Here is a 20,612-nt window from a genome sequence, read left to right as displayed (position 1 = left end):
AGTGATCAAAGAAAAGCTTTTTGCATCGATTGCCAGTAACAGAACAACTGACCAGAAGTCCAGTGTTGCGCTGAAAAATTCAAACACTCCTGTGTGTCATTGCGTAATAGAGACCAGCATTACGCATTGTTTGGGATAAAAACAATGTATTTCGACAAAAATGAGGGCACATCGGAAGGAAAAATTATTGACTTGACCAATGACAACAATGGATGATCGAAAATTTGCATCAAAACAACAATTACGGAAAAATGAAAAAAATTTGAAAACTCCTGGCCTTCATCGCTCCATATAGTCCAGCGATTTTAGTGTATTTTTAATAAAGTATTTATTTCCGCAAAAATCGGAGAATGTAGACAAAACGGCTTCATAAAGTAGCAAAAAAAAATGTAATCAAGCACCGGCAGCAGCAAAGAGATTTATTTAAAAAATTTCACCCACAATACTCTAAAAACCGATGCCATTTTGGTAATTTTCCGGTTAAAACATTCCAATAATAATCAAATTTAACAAATATTTATCCAATATTAGCTGCAACTAGTGCTAGAGTATTTGATTAAAAAAAAACATGGACTTCGATGGGAACACGTTCCAGCTAATATCGGCCCATTGAATTCTGACAAAGCACGTCGAGATGTGGATGACACTTAACTCTATACTGCCACATGATGAAACAATTTACCATTCAACAGATACAGTTTTAATAATCCAAGAACATGTAAATTCAGGGATGGAAAGGACAGAATTCAATACAGCAGCAAACGGCAATAGGTTTAATGGAATTCAATTTTCATAACGTCGACAGCACGCCCGATTGAATCTGGGGTTGTCATTTAACGGCTCATTGCATATCATCTCGAAAATTTCTCTCGCTTTCCCAACTATTAGCGAAATGTAATTTCTATAATACGTCTCAAATTCTTAAATGTCAGGATTGGCCATGAGGATAAGTGGGGCGATTACTGGGATTGATAAAGGTTTCTTTTTCGAGCTTATAAGATCAATTCCTAAAGAGAAACACAATGCAACTTCGCTTGGATTTATGGGGTCTGCCGTGGGGCGATGAAGTTGATGAGTTTCGAAATTTTAAATGCAGCGATATTTGCATCAAAATATCAAAACCATTGCCAGAACCTGCAGAGCTCATATTTCCGATCTATGAGTTATATGTATACATATTCCATTCCAAACCGGAATTCAGTTTCTCCGTAATTTGGCACAAAACGAAGGAAATATGATTCTATGTACCTACATTCGTACTTGTCTATATATCAGCATTCGGATATGGCCGTCCCCACGAAATTGCTTTTGTTATCTTCGGGAATAATTCAGGTATAAAGTGAAGCCACAAAGCAAATATGAAATGGGATTTTTTGTGGTATTGGGAATTGGGATTTTATTCGTTTAACAACGTACTGATCTTGCGAAAATCTCTTAATTCCCCCCGAGTTTCAGGTAGACACAAATTACTAATTGCGCTGCCAATTTTTAAAAATCGATTGACACTTTTATGGAAAAAGTTTTCTAATTTAACCTACGGTCAGCTATGTGAAAGTTTTAACTTTAAAATAAATTGGAGAATATGCGAAAACTTTTGCAATTAAATTCCTAGCAGGAAAATGTTAAGCTTCACTCGCTAATTGGAGACCTGGAACTTATTTTGGATTCGTTAGAAAAAGTAATTTCGGAAATTTGCATTTGAAGGTGTGAGGTCTCAGAATTATATTCTACGTAAACAAGTTATGAGAGTGCGGAAGTACGTAAAATGACACTCGCCTATTAAATAATGACCTGTAACTTTCCGAGCTTCGATTTTAATTACAAAACTTCCAAGCTGCTTTCCAATTTATGTTTTTAACAGGAAAGTTTTAATGTCCGTTAAATTGGTACACTTTTAAGAAAAAGAGATAATACCGGAGAGTAATTCAATTTTATCAACAAATGTTTAGGAACGAGGTCCCAGTGAGAACGCTCCTTCAAATGACATTAAACGTTACGATATGACGAGAATATGTGCCAATAAATGCCGAAGAAAATCTAATATTTTATGCATACCCCTCAAGTTGTTTTGAGCACAAAGTGGCATGGTTCCGCTTTCCAATTTCCCCGTTAGGTTTAATAGCCGTTTCGCAACATAAATCTTCGAAGATAGTCATAATTTAATGATAATTGATTGCTACTCTCATTATTCACAGTAGCATCCCGCTTCTACCAAATTGAAAGGATTATTTATTGGTCACAGAGTGGGATTCATTACTAGAGTAAACCTCTTCAAATTCGAGAAAACATGATAATTTTCGTTAAAGGCTGGACGAGAATGCGACGTCCTATAAAGCGATGAAGGTTGGAAGTTTTCGGCTCAACTTCCAACTAATTTGCGATTCATCTTGGTGTTCCGCTCCGTGACCACTTCAAGGATGGTTCGTTTGCAAATTCTCAGATATTTTCCGAAATTGATCTTTGCAAGCAAAAAGGTAAGCTCCGGTGGAGAGATGGAGGTGAGCACTTTGCCACTTTTTAAGTGGCTCTGCTTATTACTGGAATGCGGATGAAGCGCACTCCCCTTTGGTCGCTTCTTCAATTTTCCCTATCCTGATTTCCTAATGATTAACCTAATTTAAAGAAATTATTCAAAACTCCGCGGAGCGACGGAGGTTAAAAACGTCTGCATTTTTAAATAATTCCTTACACTGCTTATTGAATATTTTGCCTCTGATTATGGATACCACACGCTATTCTTTGGCCGCTTCCAGGAATTTCCCCCTCTAAATCGTCATCCTTTTGCGCAAAAAGAATATTTTAACTCAGAACATAGATCCTCTATATAGACATGAATGTTAGGAATTTTCAATTTTTGAATATTTCATTATTTTTCCGCTGCTGATTCTCAATTCAGCGCATTGTTCCCTGGGTGCCTCATGATTTTTTCCATGTCTTGATTCTTCGATTTTCCCAAGCGTAATTATTTTTACGGAATATCGACCGACGTTGTCCCAGACTGTATAGAACCGTGGAAGTTAAGAGTCCCGCAGGGTCGCCAAGTACCAATTGAGGGGCTGATCTTTTACCAGATATGTCAGGGTGGTACCTTCACCCACGCCCAAGATTACTCCGACATTGGGCCTTTTCCACAAGCAATAATTTTTTTATTTTACTTGTCCTTCGAGTATGTTTTGGCTTGCGAAGCCCCTACTTTCTTTAACCACTACAGAGATATTATTCAATACGATGGCTAATCCCGGGTAAAACCTCCTACCCCAAGAAAATACATACAGCCATCAAAACTAAACATTTTTATAACAAGATTATATTCTAATTTAAAATATATGCTACAAATATTGTTGCAACATATCCAGGAAAATATCAATTATCTGAGATTTGTTAGAGCGAATCTTACCGGGGAAAAGCAAACTACAATGACGATGGTGTCACCTATCCTGGGAGTCTGCAAAAACTCATTTAAAAATCGGTGTAAAAAGAATCTTTTTACTTAAGGGAACTCGAGCCCTTTGAAACCTGAGATTTCCTTTGAAGTCACCTGTTAATATCCTGAAAAGTATGGGTGAGAAAACATAATAGAAGCACGGGTGTCCTCACTATTAAGTTCTGTATATCTAGATAATTTCTTTTTCGACTGCCGCAGCATAAACAATAATATCTTTCTTTAAAGCGTATAGCCTGAGCCCTTGATCCGCCTCAAAGGGCGGTTTCACCGAAGGATGCAACGTGAACTTGAACTTGCTCAGCAGTGCTACAATTCCGATTTTTGCCTGCATCAGCCCGAATCTCATTCCTAAATTTGTTTCGCGATAATAATGGGGAAACTCGTATAAGATCAGCACTTACCTATACATTGCCTAGGGCCCTCCCCAAAGGGCATCCAAGTGAAATCCGGCCTGCTTGCTATTTTTTCCGGAGAAAAGTTTTCGGGGTTGTATTCCTCCGGATTGGGATAATAATTGGGGTCCCACTGGATGCCTATTACTGGAATGTGGACCATTGTACCTTTTTCTATGATAATATCAGTATCTGGGATTTTGTAGGATTTGGTACATCTCCTAGGGAGGACTGGAAGGACTGGATACTTCCTAAGAGTTTCTGTTCAAACAAATGCAACTAATGAGCTTTTGCTTGTCTCCATTGAGCAATTTAACACCTTTAACGACCTTATCCAAGTATGTCATTTCACCGAGAGACTCAAAAGTTAATTTCCCATCGTGTTTGTGCAGAACTTCCAATATTTCACTGCGTAGAGTTTGTTGCACTTGAGAATTCTGGGCGAGTTCAAGGAAAGTGAAAGTCATGGTACTTGAGGAGGTCTCAAATCCTGCCAAGAAAAAGAGGAAACTTTCATTCAGGATTTCTTGGTCTGTGACGAAAAATTTCTGCTCTGAAAGGGATATTTTGCTGTGATTTTAGAAGTGACCTTTATGATCTCATACTTTCCGCCGCAACACTTTCGTCATCGTTAATCGAATTCAGAGTTCCCAGCTTCTTCAGCTGAAGCATCAACTGCATGAAATCTTTCCTCTCGACGTTATTTTTTTCTCTGTGATTTATAACGTTTTGGACGATCTCTGGAAAGGGATTTTTGATTTTTTTTTCATGTGGCATATTATTATTATTTACCAGAAAAGTAATTAATAACCTCACGAGAGAACATCTGAACATTGAGAGCAACTAAAATTGAATCAGGCACGAAATGCTTCATGAATATGTTCAATCTGGAAGGCTTTAGTGCTTGTTTCCCAATTCGCCTGTAACAAAGAGATGCGATGTATATCCTCAATAATTACGAGCAGAGCGACTCTTACCTAAACAAGTCGTCAGAATTCTTCAGACTGCTTGTTTCCAGACCAAACGCCACACTGGCAATTACGTCTGTAGTGAACCGAGATAAGGTCTCTTTTATGTTGAATGGTTCGTTCGCTGTCGCCTTGTCAGCTACAACGTTAGTCAGCTCAGCAGCTGTAGCAACAACAGTCTCGAACATCATCTTCATTTTACCTTAAAATACATAAATTTTTGATGAGAAGAAATTGTCAAGGCTTCCTAAGCTAGAATCCCACGGTGGAATGCAACAAATTCCTGCCTTTATCGGGACCTAGGCACAATTAACGTTTCAAGAGAAATATTCCTGGATGTTCCAGCAACAAACACACCATTTGCTACCTAAAGGCGATGCTGAAAATCTGCACTAACCTGCACACGGATGCCATAAAAATACCTACTAGATGTAAACACAGGTGTAAGCTTAATCCTCCTGTTCTTCCAGTCCTGCCCCTCCATGCTGAACAAATGGGTGGATAGCTTCATGCTGTGGTGATGAAACGTTCCGTGAGATCCAAAACTGTCGAAATCCTTGGTCAGCATTCTCTTAATCAGTTTCAGGTCAACTGGCATAAAATTCGGTTTGGTTCCAGCGTAGAGTCCCAGGTACTTGTAACCTTTGGAATTTGCGTCCAGGTAGAGATTGTAAAACACGTCCTTAAAGGCCTTTTCGCCCCTTATCAACGGGCCAAGGGTGCCGAAAATGATGTTGGGTTTAAACTGAGGAACTCCTCGTCTAGTCCAATAGGTTTGGGCCCATTTTGCCCACAAATAGAGCAGGGAGATTGCAATTCCAAAAAGCAGAAGTGCGGTTAGAGCGGACATTCTATTCACCGAGAAGTTGACTTAGATTGAGAAAGGATATTTAAGGTGGTAGATGACATACCTGTTGACTCGTGTACTGAGTGAGCAAAGTTAATTATTTGCCGAAGACCAATAATGTGAGGACGACTTTTGATTTCCTAATTATATAGCAGTTCAGAACGGAATTGCGGCTAATTGCGGGACAGGGACGGCTCGTTGAGAAATCTACTCGTGTTCCGTATACAAAGATTCGCCTTGAGAATTTCAGTAGTGCGTTTCTGAAGAACAAACAACTATTCACAACTCGTGTAAATTGTGTAAACCTTAGAGTACTTCAGGACTGAGAGCTTATTATTTTTAGAATAATAAGGAGCCATGACCTGCGACAAAATATTACAATATACCGGGTGAGATAGCTTACGGTTCGACGCCGTCCGAAAGATAAGAAAACGATTTTTGGCTCCCTGTGTAGAGTGGAAGCACTCTGAAGTAAGTCGCATAGTCACCGATTTAATATCATGTTATAATGCTCCGATGCGTAGATTGAAGCATCCGAATGTTATAACAATGACTCATTAGTATCGACATAGTAATGGGGACATGCACTTAATTTCAAACGTGCTAACTCATGAAAGTCCTCACATGTGTTTATTAAAAGGAATTTTATAGCTTTCTTTACTTTAGACGATAAGCCAAGTTTTGTTGTCGCAGAGGTACTACTGGAAATAGGTGTGCGCGTAACTATCCACCTAGATCATATCACTTTTTTGAGATAGCCAGGAAAAATCTGGATAAACTGCATTTGCCAATCGATATCCTGGCAGCCGCAATTCCTCCATCATATTTTAGCCCTGTACAAATTGGTAAGCTGTTAAAACACATCCCCTCTTACTGAATTTGCATGAATATACACAGACGCATTATCTGTAATGCGCCATAAATCTTTAGATTTATGCAATGTAAATATATGCCCATAAAGGTAAACGTAATTTAGTACTTTGACAGCGATTCGTTAAATAATTGTTTTAATTCCCTATGTAAATAGATTTTGCCATATTTACTTAATTATTTAATTCGATTTTGCGTCATTATCTACCTCGAAATTGGGGTTTGCGTATATCAAGCGCCCCTAATCTAAAAGGTCTCTTATCTATGTTGCTGGTGCTCGCGATAGAGTGAATCGAAAAATTCCTATTTGCATCCAGTGAATCCCTTAATGGGTGTCCTCAATTGGGGTATATTTAAAAGGAGCGTAAAATTCCGAAATGGCCGAGTATCCAGACCATGTAACTATTTTGTCGAGGCAGACCGGGATTTCCTGAGCGAGGGTGTAACAGATTGATGCATTTTTTGATCAACTTTAATCAATTATTTATCGGGGTCAAGCCCCGTTTGTCCCAGAGACTGCAGGAAGGAGGGGAAGCTGCCCACCTGGATGTAGCCCAGAACCCATCAGATTAGCCGAACTCAGAACGTCAAAGGACCAGCGTCGTTATAAATTTACAGCGTTTCCAAGTATCGGGGTAAAGCTCGAGGTTGCAGGATTGATCGGATGTACAAGCTCCGTTATGGAAATACTGAAAATAACGTAAACCGAATCACGAAAAAGCTCTGGCAATGTGTAAATAACCAAAAATTGCAACAAATCAGTTCCCGATCGCTTGAAAAAAGATCACTTTTCCTATTCAGATGCACTTGATATTGCCCGTTTGCCGAATTTTTCCAATGCTTTTGATGTCAATTCATGCGAGCAGACCTGGGGTGATTTTGGGAATATGGACATTAGACTGTTCGAGAGCAATCTTGTTCACCGACGATCGAAGGAAATTAAATAATTTTCGGATCCATCTTTGCATCCCTCATCTATGTGCTTTCGTGCCGCTTTAATTGATGCAGAAACATGCATCTTATATCGGAAATTCTAAACTGCTAAGTTGCGGGAAAATCATCGCTCTGGCTCTTCTCTGCCGTGAGCTGCTCGGTGCATTGTTTCAGTTTTCTGACTTGGTTTTGCTGTTTAAATTGGTGATTAAAAATTCCCAAATTATAGAGAACCCGCAGGGCTTTTAACCCGTAACCAATACCCCGTTGTCCGAGTTCCCACTAGGCCGTTTGAAAAAACGAGATTTTTTTTTCAGCTATTTGCACGCTTCCAAGATTGTTCGAGCAAGCACCTCTTTGTTGCACATAAATTGATGTTGAAAAAATACGCATTATAGATGAGATTCAGAGCTATCCAGCTGTAAAAATTCCTCGCTCTAACTCGTCTCTAGAATGAGCTCGATTTTTTTAATTTCCAGTCTCTCTATTCATATTTTTTACACTTTTGAATTCCCAGCTCTAAGTGCGTTTTTGTTGCTTTATGAAAGTTAACGATGGAAAATGGCACATTGTATGGAAGGTTCTGTGAAAAATTCGTTTTTTGGCTCGTTACTAGAAGGAGTCAAGTTTTTGCCAGGACTTTCAGCCCATATTTGCTCAATATCGAGCCTCCCCGTCTGCGCGCCTGTTTTGCAGCTCCATAAGTACTTCCCAAAAAAGGAAAATTTATAGAGAAGATTTCGAGCCATCAAACTGTAAAAGGTTTATTACAGTATCGCCTCTATTAGGACGTGCATTTTTGAAAATTCGCAGGCCCTGGACGCGCACAATTTTCCCCGTTTAAGTCTATTCGTTCGAGCACCTATAAATCCACGTTCAAAAAACTGAAATTATTGAGGCGATTCACGGGAATTAAGCAGTAAAAAATCAGCGCTCTAATGGGTCTCTGGCACAAGTTACGAATTTTTCAAATTCGTCGTGTTCGCAAGTATCCAAAAGTGTCTCGAATGGACTGAAACATGAGCAGCACCAACTTCCGCCGGACATGTTTTTAATTAACAAATCTGCTCGCAAACTGCAAGTTAAGCATCCAGCTTTGCTCTCTATTAATCTCTGACTGGAGACTTTGCGCCTCCAGCTTATCAAGCCGCAGAGTTCCTTAGGTATTCATTAGTTCTTTGGTATTTTATAGACCCAAGTTAGATTATATAAAACCGAAGCTTAAAAACTTATGTAACGTAACTACGTCTCGTAGCAACTTTATCATTAAGACTAACTCAAAATAAGGCTCCTTTCGGAATAAATAATGTCGCAGGAGCGTGCTCTTAATGCCGTGGAATACGTAATGCAAAAAAGTGAAATGATTTTGTATGCCGTCGACGTCCTGCTCTAATGACGGTATTACAAAGGACATCGATTATTTATACATCTTAGGACCCATATTGACTGAGGAATCCTTTGATATTCAAACCAACTCGTTAAAATTTCATGGAGGACCTTGCTGGGGTAGTAAAGCCAGACTAAGCTTGCATTTTAACATTCTCAAAGGCGACGAACAAGTTCAAATATGCACAAGTGAGGAACTTGCGGAATGTAAACTGCATATTGTTTTGGCTTTATTTGGAAACTTGCAATTGCCGGAGACGGTGGGAGGTAACTTATCGCCTTCAATGATCTGCACTTTCTATTAATCAAAAAAAGTCATTTTAGCTCCTGGAATAATGCGAGCTCTTTTCTTCAGAGTGACACTTTTCCCTTGAAAGGGATCATACAAAAAGAGTTTTCTAGCTTTTACATGGGGAAAAGGTGTCTGGTGACTAGCAAGATAAGAAGTTATGTATGCAGAGCCGGCTGTCATCAGCTTTTATAGAGAAATTTCTCTAAAAAATGACTGCGAAAAGCGAGATTGAAGCGATGAACCGCGGAAATTCAATTTTCCATTGACACTCATTCATCTTTTTTTTAGGAAAAAGGGAGAACCTAAGAGCCCGGTTTTTCCCGTCCGCCAGTGCAATTTATATAGATGAGGTTTCGTCTTCCAATGTCATAAATATGACGTGTGTGGGGATTTGATGGTTACTGCCAGTTTTATTGAAATTTGATGTAAGACCATTTTCTTTTTATCTCTCCGAAACATCTTGTATGGCTGTTTTTTACCCATGAAAACAGGCATAGAACCGGATTTTCCAGGGCGCAGGCAAAACTGACGAGTTCACAATTTGATATCGCAGCGATGCAATAAAAACCAACTACTTAAATTAAATCCAGCACAGTGGAAAATTCCAATTTACGTTCTGTGGGGCAATTCACGCGTTCCTCAATGGCCAGTTACCGTGATGTGAAAATATAATTTCAACAGGAAAGAGGTCTGCTATATGAATTTACGGGCTGCTGCATATAACACGACCCTTCTAGGTGCGGCGATTGCATCGCAGGATCCAGTAATTGGTTCAGTTTGGCCGATTCAAGGAAATTGCAACGTGTTTCAAAATTTAATTTCGGAATTTTGGAATTTTTACGTTCGCTTAATTTCCAGAATGGCCGAACTCGCGCAAATTCTCTTGGATATTTCGAAAATGTCTCGCACACACCCACGCGGAGATCGCTCTCTCATTTCTACGTTAACTTCTTTCGGACAGCGGACGAACTCGAAAAAGTTCGCTTGGACGTTAGTCCCGTTTAACTCGGATATACAGGGCGTTCCAAGTGCGACGTGCCGTCATCGCTGCTTCTTAAACGGTGAGAGGCGCGGGGTCGGTTAAATTAGAAAAAACCTGCCGAATTTCACACTCTTCCGAGAACCGCAGACGACGCTGCCTGATGATTTTTAGTTTGTGAGTTACCGTGGAAAAAATGAAATTCGGTCAAATTTCATTTTCTTAATAAATCGGGAACCGAAGGTCTTTCATCAAAACGTTTGATACGGAAACCTCACAGTTTCCTTGTGTCTACAAACCAGTGGATTTCAAAATTTTAGATGTTGCTTAGTTTTTGACATAACTAGAACGACTTGAGTTTCTTCACCTCTGCACTTTTTAAAAATCCTTAGTTGCAACGACGTATCACAAGAGAGAACTCTTTGATTTTTTAGTTAAAAAAAAAAAAATTGTATTTTTATTTCAATAAGCTAGGCCGGTCCTGGAGTTTTAAATTAAAAAAAATTTAACTTTATTTTTGTTTAGTAGGCTTCGCAATCAGCGGAACGTTATTAATGTTGCTATGGCGTTAGGTGGTTCGTCAAAATAATACGCAATGCCCCTATGGATTTCTCCATGTGGGGCCATATCAAAGATCAAGTCCGTCAAGCAACACCTCGGAATGTGGAGGAACTTACACAAAAAATTCAAACTGCTTGTCAAAAACTAACCCCTGGTATGTGGAAAATATTTTTTAAAAAAGTTATTAAAAATGCCCGACTCTGTTTTCGTAATAACGGAGGTCGCTTTGAACACTGGTAATTAGTAAAAGTTATAATGATAATTACTGTTTATTGTGTCATATTAGTTCCCCATTTGTTTATTAAGAGATTTTCAGTTTCATTTTGAATTAAAAGTTGAATTATTACTTTTGTTGCCGTTCAGAAATTTATAAACCCATAGCTCGATTGATAATTTATTTGCCTGCATAACGTTTTTGAGGCATAACGATTGCATTTTTTACTTATAACTCCAGGACCGGTCTAGCTTACTGAGATAAAAATAATTTTTTTTTTAACTAAAACATAAAAAAATTCTATCTTGTGACACATCATTCTAAGGGGGTCACTAAGGACTTTTAAAAATGACCAAAAAATGCACAGGCCCGCATTTGAAAAACTCAAGTTGTTCTCGTTATCTCAAAAACTAGGCGACATCTAAAATTTTGAAATTCACCGGTTCGGAGACATAAGGAAACTATGAGGTTCTCGTATCAAACGTTTTGATGAAAAACCTTTAGTTTTCGATTTATTTGGAAAATTAAACTCGACCGAATTTTCGTTTTTTCATAATAACTCACAAACTTAAAACCATTTGGCAACATTGTCGACGGTTCTTAGAAGAGTATGAAATTCGGCACATTTTTTCTAATTTAACCGACCCCGCAACTCTTGCCGCTTAAGAAATAGCAATGACAGCATGATTTGGAACACCCTGTATACAAAGCCACGCCGGGTGCAGTTTGAACCTTGCACTAGTGCCACAGGGCCTACGAGACCCAAGAAGTCCTGTTTTTGCGTGTATTTTTTGCGATTCGAGAATTTAATTCGAGTTTATCAGTACCTTCCTCGATTTCCGCATAGCGACGAATGATACAGCGTTGAACGCGTTGCCCGTATCGGAAAATGATAAAAATTCTTATTAAAGTCTGACGGACCCATCGCCACCATTTGTGTGACTTTTTGAAACAAAGAAGTTATTTTTGTGTAATTATTTCAACAGGCTCAAAGGTAGTTTTAATAAAATTCATGAGAAAATTAGGACAATTTGTTGCCGGGTGTTTAGTTCCGAAATTACAGCATTAACACGTCACACCGATCCGAGGAAAAGGAGCCGAAGAGACTTCCGTGCGAACTGGAAGGAATTGGACATCCCGAAGATAACACGGATCAAGGAGAAGGTAATAATAGTGAATCGGATAACGAAGAAGATGTCATTGGAGGAAAATACTGACCCCGAACAGGATTCAAAAGATGAAGCAAAAGGTGGATCTGTGTCCAGACCTAGGAGAGAGCCGACCTTTATCGGCAAAGATGGTGCAACTGTCTGGAAGAAATGCACACCAGCAAGAACTGTTCCTATCCGATCTGAAAATCAAGTTCTTCATCTTCCTGGAGTAAAACAATCAGCCAAGTTAGCTAAAACTCCGATCCAGCGCTGGAAACTATTTTCTTCTGACGACGTATCAGAAATTACTGCGAATAAAACGAACAAATTCATTCAATCTACGTAAAGTAGTGGAAAAATTATGGAATATTATATCTCTTATAAATAATTAATGTTAAATGAGTGCGTAATTTAAACAAAATATGAAAAATATTTATTTTATGATTAGGTAATCAATTAAAAACAAGTTATTTCCTAGATGGATAACCATTATAAATTTTTCAATGACAAAAACGAATTTTCCCGGTAAAAAGTATGGAATACTATTTCATTTAATTTATAAAAAAATATTAAATACTTACGGAAATTCAATATTTTGTGACAAAGCCTTCGGCCTCTATGACGTCTTGACATCTCCCCGGCATAGAACCGACAAGCGTTTGTAAAGTATCCACGAGAATTTTCTGTCACTCTTTCTGGATGGTTTGAAGAAGTCCCGTTTTGGTTTTAATCCAATTCGTCGACCCAGTACTTCCCACAAATGCTCAATAGGATTAAAATCGGGCGGGCGGGAGGTCCGCTCAACTACAGTCATACTTTTTGTCAAAAAACCGTCCTTTGTCAATTTTAACGTGTGCTTCGGGTCTTTGTGCTGTTGAAAGATCCAGCGAAGCAACGTCTCTTCTTCAGCAAATGGTAACGTATTATTCTTAAAGGTGTGCCGGTATTGATAACGATCCATTTTTCCTTCTACCAGAACCAACGGTCCGGTCTGGCATCGAGACAAACATCCCCAGACCATTATAGTTCCGCCATCGTGTTTCGTGGTAGGAATTTGGTATTTGATATTGAACTTTTCCCCCAGTGGGCGTCTCACGTAAACTCTACCATCAGAACCGGGCAAGTTAAACTTGCTTTCGTCACTCCAAAGGACGTTATTCCACGTTGCCGTACTCCATGACGAGTGAGACTGCAAATTTGAAACGGACCATCTCATTTTTCTTCGAGAACAGTGGTTTTTTAACAGCAATTCTACCGTAAAGTTCTGCAGCCATTAGACGATTTCTTACATTTGTACTAGTAAGTTCAAAATTAAATTGTGTGGTGATTTCATTTCGGATTTGTCTTGATGTCTTTCGGGGATCTTTGAGAGAGATTCGTCTAATAGCTTTGTCTATTTTGATTGCGATTATTCTGGGACGTCCTGACTTACTGCAGTTTCGAGCGCCACCGTGACTGCGAAATGTACTTAAAATCTTAGACACGTCACTACTGGTAATATTTATATTTTCCACCAAATCGCATTGAGTTCGACCACTGTGATAAAGCTCAACAACCTTTTCTCTAAAGTGAATTGAAAAATAAAGTGGTTAGCCATAATTGTATTCTAGATGCACTTAAATTATAGCAAAAAACTACAATATATCAAGAAAATTAAACATTAATATAGATATACAGGGTGTTTTAGAATAGTAAGTCATAAATTTAAGGGGTGATTCTATGGGTGATTTTGAAAAGAAAAGTTTAAATGAACTTAGGTCCGTTTTCGCTTTCTGTCTGAAATACAGGGTGTTGAAATTTGCTATATTTTTTTGGCTTTTTTTTATAGGTCCGGACCGGGGAAATATTTTTATCAAACTGGATGGGCGTAAGTTAGGCGTCGATACACACCTTTGAAGAGAGAAACGAATATTTAAATGCAAGCAGTGGCGCCCCCAAGGCCATGACCCTGATTATTTTTGGTGAAAAATATGTTACGCCGCTGCTTTTTCAAAAAATCAAAATCGTTTTCTTAATTCTAGTTGTTGTTTCTGTTAAACAAATAGTCTCTTAAATTTTTTTCGTAAAATCAAAAGTTTTCAAACAGTAAACTAATTAGTTAACGTTCCATGTTACAATAAAGACAAAATTAGTTATAAAATACTTAATTTGTAGCAATTTATAACGACCGTTTAGACGAACAAAAATTAAATAAGTTGCTGAAAATGTCCTCCGTTAAGAAAATCATTTTTATTTTTTGAAGAAGCAGCGGCGTAACATATTTCTCACAAAAAATAATCATGGTCATAGCCTCGGGGGCGCCACTGCTTGCATTAAAAAATTCGTTTTTCTCTTAGAAGATATGTTTCTCCACCTAACTTACTCCCACCAAGTTTGCTAAAAATGTTTAATGCAGGTCCGGACTTATTAAAAAACAAAAAATATAGCTAATTTTAACACCCTGTATTTGAGACAGGAAGCGAAAACGGACCTATGTTCATATAAACGTTTTTTCTCAAAATCGCTCATAGAATCACCCCTTAAATTTATGACATGCTATTCTGAAACACCCAGTATAATAACAATTTGAAAAGTATTTCATACTTTTTTCCACCACTGTATATCGGCAAATTTTCAACGGAAAAATCAGCGTGTTCTACGGACAAAACGGAAATTATAGCTCTTCTTGGACTTTTGCCTATGGCCGGGTGTTGGAAAAGCAGTCGCCCCAGTTTGGAAGACTTATGGGATCGGAAGGGATGTAGGGTGGAAATATTTTGGCTCACAATGTCAAAACAAAGGCTCATGTTCTTGATGAAATCTATTCGATATTATGATCTTGAATCTGGAGATTTTCGGAAAGCCACTGACAAATTAGCTCCGATAAGGCCTCTTTTTGAAAATTTCGTGAATAATTGCCAAAAATCTAATAGTCTAAGTGAGTTTACAACGATTGATGAGATGCTGTTGGGTTTTAGAGGTAATTGTGGATTTAGGCAATATACAGGGTACAACTTACGTGATGTCATTAATTTTAAGGGGTGATCCCTCATCATATTTTATGAACAGATATTCCTATAAACATGTGTCGTAACTTGCATCGTTTTCAAGATACTGTCAAAGTTTTATTTAAAAAAAAACGAGTTTTTATTAAATATTCGAAAAGCTTTGCGCTGATTTTGATGAAACTTGGCACGTTCGTTAGCACTGATACGGGCCTACTTTTGTTGTTATTGCATTTTCAATAATAATTCCAGTGGCGTCGCAAATAGTTACCTGATTGATGTTTATGGGGTGACTATTGTACGCCACCGTTTTTTTCTAAATTTAATATTTGTATCAGACTATACAATTAAAAATGCAACTTCCTTGTCCTTTTATTTGTAACTCGCTTAATTTTTAATATTTTTAAGATTTAAGATGAAGACAAGTTTGAATAATTAATAAAAACTCGAGTTTTTTAATAAAACTTTGACACCCTGTATCTCGAAAATGATGCAAGTTACGACACATGTTTATAGGAACATCTTTTCACAAAATATGACAAGGCATCACCCCTTAAAATTAGTGACATCGCTTAAGTTACACCCTGTACGCCTAGCAAACCAATTAAACATGGCCTTAAAATGTCCGCTTTGGAGGACGCAAAAATTATCATACATCTAGAAATATACCTTGGACAGCAACCAGCAGGACCATTTCGTGTCAAAAACGATTCCGCAAGTGTAGTTCGATGATTGGCAGCACCCATATCAGGAACGAGTCGCGACTAGTTTCCCAGTTTCAATTTGATTGAATTTTTATTGCAAAATTGCAAATTAACGAACGTAGGCGCGATTCGGAAGAAAAAGAGGGAAATTCCGATAGGGCTTTTAAATGGGAAAAACAGACCGGTCGCCCTTAGCGTGTTCGGCTATCAAGAAAGGGTCACTCAGGTTTCTTATATTCTAAAAATAAAAACAAAATCGTCCTCCTTGCCTCTAGCCCCCATCACGACGACTGCATAAACTCTACTTCAGGAGATAAAAATAAGCCGGAAATTGTTACTTTTTATATCTCAACAAAAGGTGGAGTTGATGCAGTAGACCTTTTATCATCTAACTGTGATGTTGCACGTAAGACAAGACGTTGGCCCAGGGTAATATTTTACAGACTGATGAAAGTGGCTGGGATTAATGCCCACGTAATACATACAGCAAATAATCAAGATTCGAAACTACCCAGACGAAAGTTCTCGAGGGGCTTAGCGTTATCGTTAGCGAATGATCACAATAAGCGTCGATCTTTGCTAAAAAATATTCCGACCGAAGTTCAGGAAAGACGTCAAGAAGCAGCCGGGACTTCTGCCGTTCATACAAAATAACAAAAGATTCCTTCTGGGACCAGAAAAAGATGTTGAAAATGTCAGAAGGACAGCAAGACGAAATACTATCATAGGACAAGTACAAAATTCTTGTGTCCAACTCACGCCTAAATTATCTGCCAAAACTGTTTGGAAACATTCCAGAAGCGACTTAAATAATATATTTTGTTATTTAACTTCATGTTTTTAGCTTTGGTGCTTGATTCCGTTTGTGTGCCGCTACGAACTTTTGAGTTTAATTGTTGTTTGTAATGCAATACAGCGGATAAGGTGAAATCATAGTAGACCTGCAAGTATGAAAGATAATTAAACTAAAATATTTTTTATAAACTATATGCGTCTTAGTAAAGTTGCAGTTAACGCCTAAAGTCATAAAAAAAAAGTCGGAAGTTCACATGGCCATTAATTTCATTTCAGGGCCTGCGAGACCCAACGCTACTGTTAACGTTAAAATATGGGGCCCCACTAGCGCAAGGTTGGAAACTTTTCCCGATCAAGTGGCCCGCCGAACCTCCCGACCTAACACCTCTTGACTTCTTCCTTTAAGAAGAAGCGAAAAACTACCAAGCAAAGCTGCTAAGATCTTTCCAGCGCAACGTTTGCCAACATTGCTGGATCTCCTTCGGCACCAACCACACATTCTGCGACGGCGCTCTGTACGGTTGGTCGGGTCCTCGTGGGAGCATCACCTTCGTATTTTTGAGTTTTCTGCAAAATGACAACTTCTCTCGGAGATCTTCCACGTGTTTAGCACTGACCCTTAAGCGCCTCCGCAGCAGTGGCGCCTAAGGCAAGATAGAACATTGAGTGCGAATCTGAGTATACGCGGCGAGCGCAAACTACTAAAAATCACAATTCCTGCTGCACTTGAGCTGAACTGCCGGTTTTTTGCCGCCGCTCTAACCAAACTCTTCTCTATTTATTTTGAACGTAATTTTCCGACTCCAGGTAAGAAATTAGGGAACTTCAAGAGCACACAATAATTGAGCGAAAATTGAGTTTCAGTCACATGTAGCTCAGAAATGAGATTTGGTTTCCGGAATAGGAATATATACGGAATTTACCGTAAAATGATGAGTTTTGAAGTGAATTTATTTATTGATGTAATCGGATCTAAGGGGAGTTTCTTAAAACCAAGTAAATCGGAGTTTCCAGGATTTTTTCCTGAGTCGAGCAGAAGAAGCGAGGGCTGAGGTAACATGTAACCCGACAAATTACATTTACATCTCGAGATTTCTAATACGTATTCCATCCTCGAAAGATTTCGCTCCCCAGGGCTTTGGACTTGCTTTGTAATCTGTGGCGAAATTTAATTTTCTGTTAGCCCCGTTTTACGCATTTCCCGGCTCTTCGTATTCAGCACTTGCTCCTTGTTTCTTATTATGCCGTCAACTTTTAACGATTAGAGGGAAACACATTTTAATCATACTTTTTCATCGTTATTTTTGGCACAGACGTGCTCGCAATATTAATCATAACAATGTTAGGAGCGGCCCCTTTGTTAAGCTTTTAGGGGTTAAATTGAATTTTGAGCCGGCATTAGTCTGATCTCTGAGATTTTTTCGGAGAGCAGCCTCAGACGGAGGCTCTGGTGATCTCAATATAATTTTCCTCCTTCGTGGTATATCCAATCTGGCAATGTAATAAGTTTGAGCAAGATGTCACGGCTCTCCAGATTTAATTTAGGATTTGGGACGAGTTCATGAAAACACCGCTCTCGAGATTAAAAAGTTCCGGCGTCAAGGGATTACAGCCAAAAGTTGACAATTTAATAACGTATAAGAAACAGTTGCGGAATACCAAGTGACGTTTTAATCCAGAGTTCTTTCCTGATAATATCAGCATAAACTTTGCACGCGAAACTTGTTTAAGAGGCTTCAAAAGTTTGATATCCGAGGTACTGGAAAAGTTCGTAAAGCATTATAGACCAATTAGCAAAATGACCCCTTGATAAGGCTCTTTAAGGGCGCAATCGAAGACAATGGTCCACATTATCGAAACACTACATCATCGTAATACTTATCCTGAGGGCACCACAGGAAACTTTCTTGCTGGAACTGGCTCAATCTTGATCACAATAAATTTCTAAGCTAACTAAATTCGAAGATGGTTACTGGTAAATTAGATAAAGTCTTTATTTACGTGCTCATTTGTTATTTTTATCGCTCTAGTAAATCCAATGGCAAGGGAAGGGTAAATTTTCTAATTTGGTTTTGTAAGTTACGAGGAAACTTGTAAAAGCTGCTACTTGTTAGTTAAGTTTGATTAATAAAGTTTGGCTATTCCAGAAAAACGTCCAAAAAACGTTAATTAGGAAATTGGCGGTAATTATTTTTTAAACGTCCTGGAAGTGATCGGGATGAGGAGCTTGGCTGGGCCAAATTTGCCCGGTTTCGGTGCGAAAAGGACCCCCCTTAAAGCAAGTACCTATTTTTGTCCCTTAATAAAAAGCAATGAACCCAACGTTCTTCGGCGGATTCTCTGTCTGTGCTCCTCTGCACCGCTCTGTAAATTAGGATGAAAAATATTGCGATTTGCTGGAAAGACTGAGGGCTATCGAGCCATCAACACTTCGTCGCTTTAACATATCTCCGCGTTCTACTTTCAAACCTGCACCAGCTCAAGTTTCGTTGTCTAAGCTCTCTCCATGTTGCTCCATAAATTCCACGTGAAATCTGTGATTTTCCAGAGGATCCAGACACATCTACCCAGGAAAATCGCTGCAATACCCCATCGCTAACGAGAATTGTGTTTTTTTTCTGTGTCTGAAGTCACGTTTTCACCCGATTCGGTTTCATGCCTCTCCACGTCGCATTATCATGTTTTAGCTGACAATTATGGAGGAAGCTCAAAGCTCTCGACCGGTAAGAAGATCGTTTTTCTACCCCATCTCTGACGAGATGTGCGATAAAAAAACACTTAAATTAACCGTCTCGGCGATGAACTTCACAATAAATAATCGCCCGAAACGATTTGAATCAACCGTCAAATTTGCAACTCGATTTGTTGAGAAGCAGTGGCGCAGCGAGGGGGCCCTTCGTGAACAGCAGGAAAAATTTTGATTCCAGGTGCAAACGCAACCTCCTACGTCACCACATTTCACAGTGAATAATCACCCATGGTTCGAACGACGCAACTTTTTAGGCACGTCACAGGCTTCACACCAGCACCGATGCCACATCTTCTCAAAATGAATGTGGAGCGGGAATTTGTCAGGTGTTGGAGCAGCACTGTTGGTATTCAGCAGTGTTGTCGGATCCAGAGCAAATTATCATGCCAACGAACAAAAACGTCCATTAAACGTTTACGATTTTTATACATATTAAAAGTTCCGTTACGGGTAGCGCTAAAACCTAATAATGGTACGTCAGTCACTGGTTCCTTTCTCCTTCGATTCTTCTTGGGGGAAAATTGCCTCTGATATTTCACTTATGATGGGCAAATTCAAATTCAATGCATTCGAAAGACGCTACCAACGAGGATTATTTTCCAACTGTCTTTCAAAATAGTTAATAAGGAACACTATAAGCCGCTTACGCCGACCGTTTAAGGATTCGGGCATTACGTAAACAACAATAACAACACCGATAATGAGCAGAAGCGCCGTTTCAGTTCTAGTCAAGAATAAATTTTTGCCGCCAAAAATTAAATCGAAACATCAACGAATTAAGCGGCAACCGCGCAAAAAGTAGGGTTATGTCTAGACGTCGAAATATATCTTTATCCTTTTTTAGCATATTCAATTTATACCGTGCGTTTTAAAAGGAACTTCGAAGTAGGCTTTGGAATTATTTGACGCCGAGCCCGTATGTCTTTGATAGGTTCTCCAACATAATCTCGAGCATAAGAAATGGACCTAACCCCACTTAAATACGACTCCGTTCGCCTTTATTGTGGTTTGATTTTGTTTCAGAAATGGTCTTTTTCGAGACTTAAACTTTCAACCAATGGCAATATCTCAGTCCCTTCCCGTAGCCCGGCGGCTGCAGTTCCTGGTGCTCTTGCACCTTGTAGCAATCTAATCCCAGATTGTCTTAAAATAATTAAACGAGTGGTAAATGAGTGCCGATAGGCCCACTTGTTGAGGAAGTTTTCTTAAACGTGTACTGGGATTTTCATCGACTACTCGCCTCACATTTTCAACAAGTTCTAAGGTGCGTTCGGTTAGCCTACCACTTCCCAATATTCCTTTGAACGCCCCACTTTTCAAAATCAATTTCACGACGTAACTG

General features: G+C 38.9%; 1 protein-coding gene and 1 long non-coding RNA gene across 9 annotated transcripts; one reads left to right on the top strand and one right to left on the bottom strand.

Moving 5' to 3' along the window:
* Positions 1–3,291: 3,291 nt before the first annotated feature.
* Positions 3,292–5,955, bottom strand: LOC136347941 (cytochrome P450 6a2-like). The gene is made up of 9 exons (XM_066298371.1): positions 5,717–5,955; positions 5,232–5,656; positions 4,815–5,007; positions 4,630–4,757; positions 4,443–4,577; positions 4,157–4,390; positions 3,847–4,098; positions 3,598–3,793; positions 3,292–3,549 (listed from the first exon to the last, which is right to left on the bottom strand). Exons 2-8 carry the CDS (start codon positions 5,653–5,655, stop codon positions 3,615–3,617), a joined length of 1,545 nt encoding a protein of 514 aa, XP_066154468.1. The 5' UTR covers position 5,656; positions 5,717–5,955; the 3' UTR covers positions 3,292–3,549; positions 3,598–3,614.
* Positions 5,956–6,206: 251 nt separating this feature from the next.
* On the top strand, positions 6,207–12,515 carry LOC136347954 (uncharacterized). Of its 8 annotated transcripts, none has more exons than XR_010733558.1 (4): positions 6,207–9,108; positions 9,166–9,558; positions 9,625–11,881; positions 11,951–12,515. It is a non-coding gene; the product is annotated as an uncharacterized lncRNA (long non-coding RNA). The 8 variants fall into 8 exon arrangements; XR_010733557.1 differs by having other exon boundaries at positions 9,625–12,051; positions 12,115–12,515; XR_010733554.1 differs by having other exon boundaries at positions 6,208–9,108; positions 9,625–9,821; positions 9,871–12,515.
* The last annotated feature ends 8,097 nt before the right edge of the window (positions 12,516–20,612 follow it).

Source organism: Euwallacea fornicatus, chromosome 30, assembly GCF_040115645.1.
Source record: "Euwallacea fornicatus isolate EFF26 chromosome 30, ASM4011564v1, whole genome shotgun sequence".
NCBI classification, from domain to species: domain Eukaryota; kingdom Metazoa; phylum Arthropoda; class Insecta; order Coleoptera; family Curculionidae; genus Euwallacea; species Euwallacea fornicatus.
Note: the sequence above shows the minus strand (reverse complement) of the source record. Positions and strands in the feature narration are given on the sequence as shown.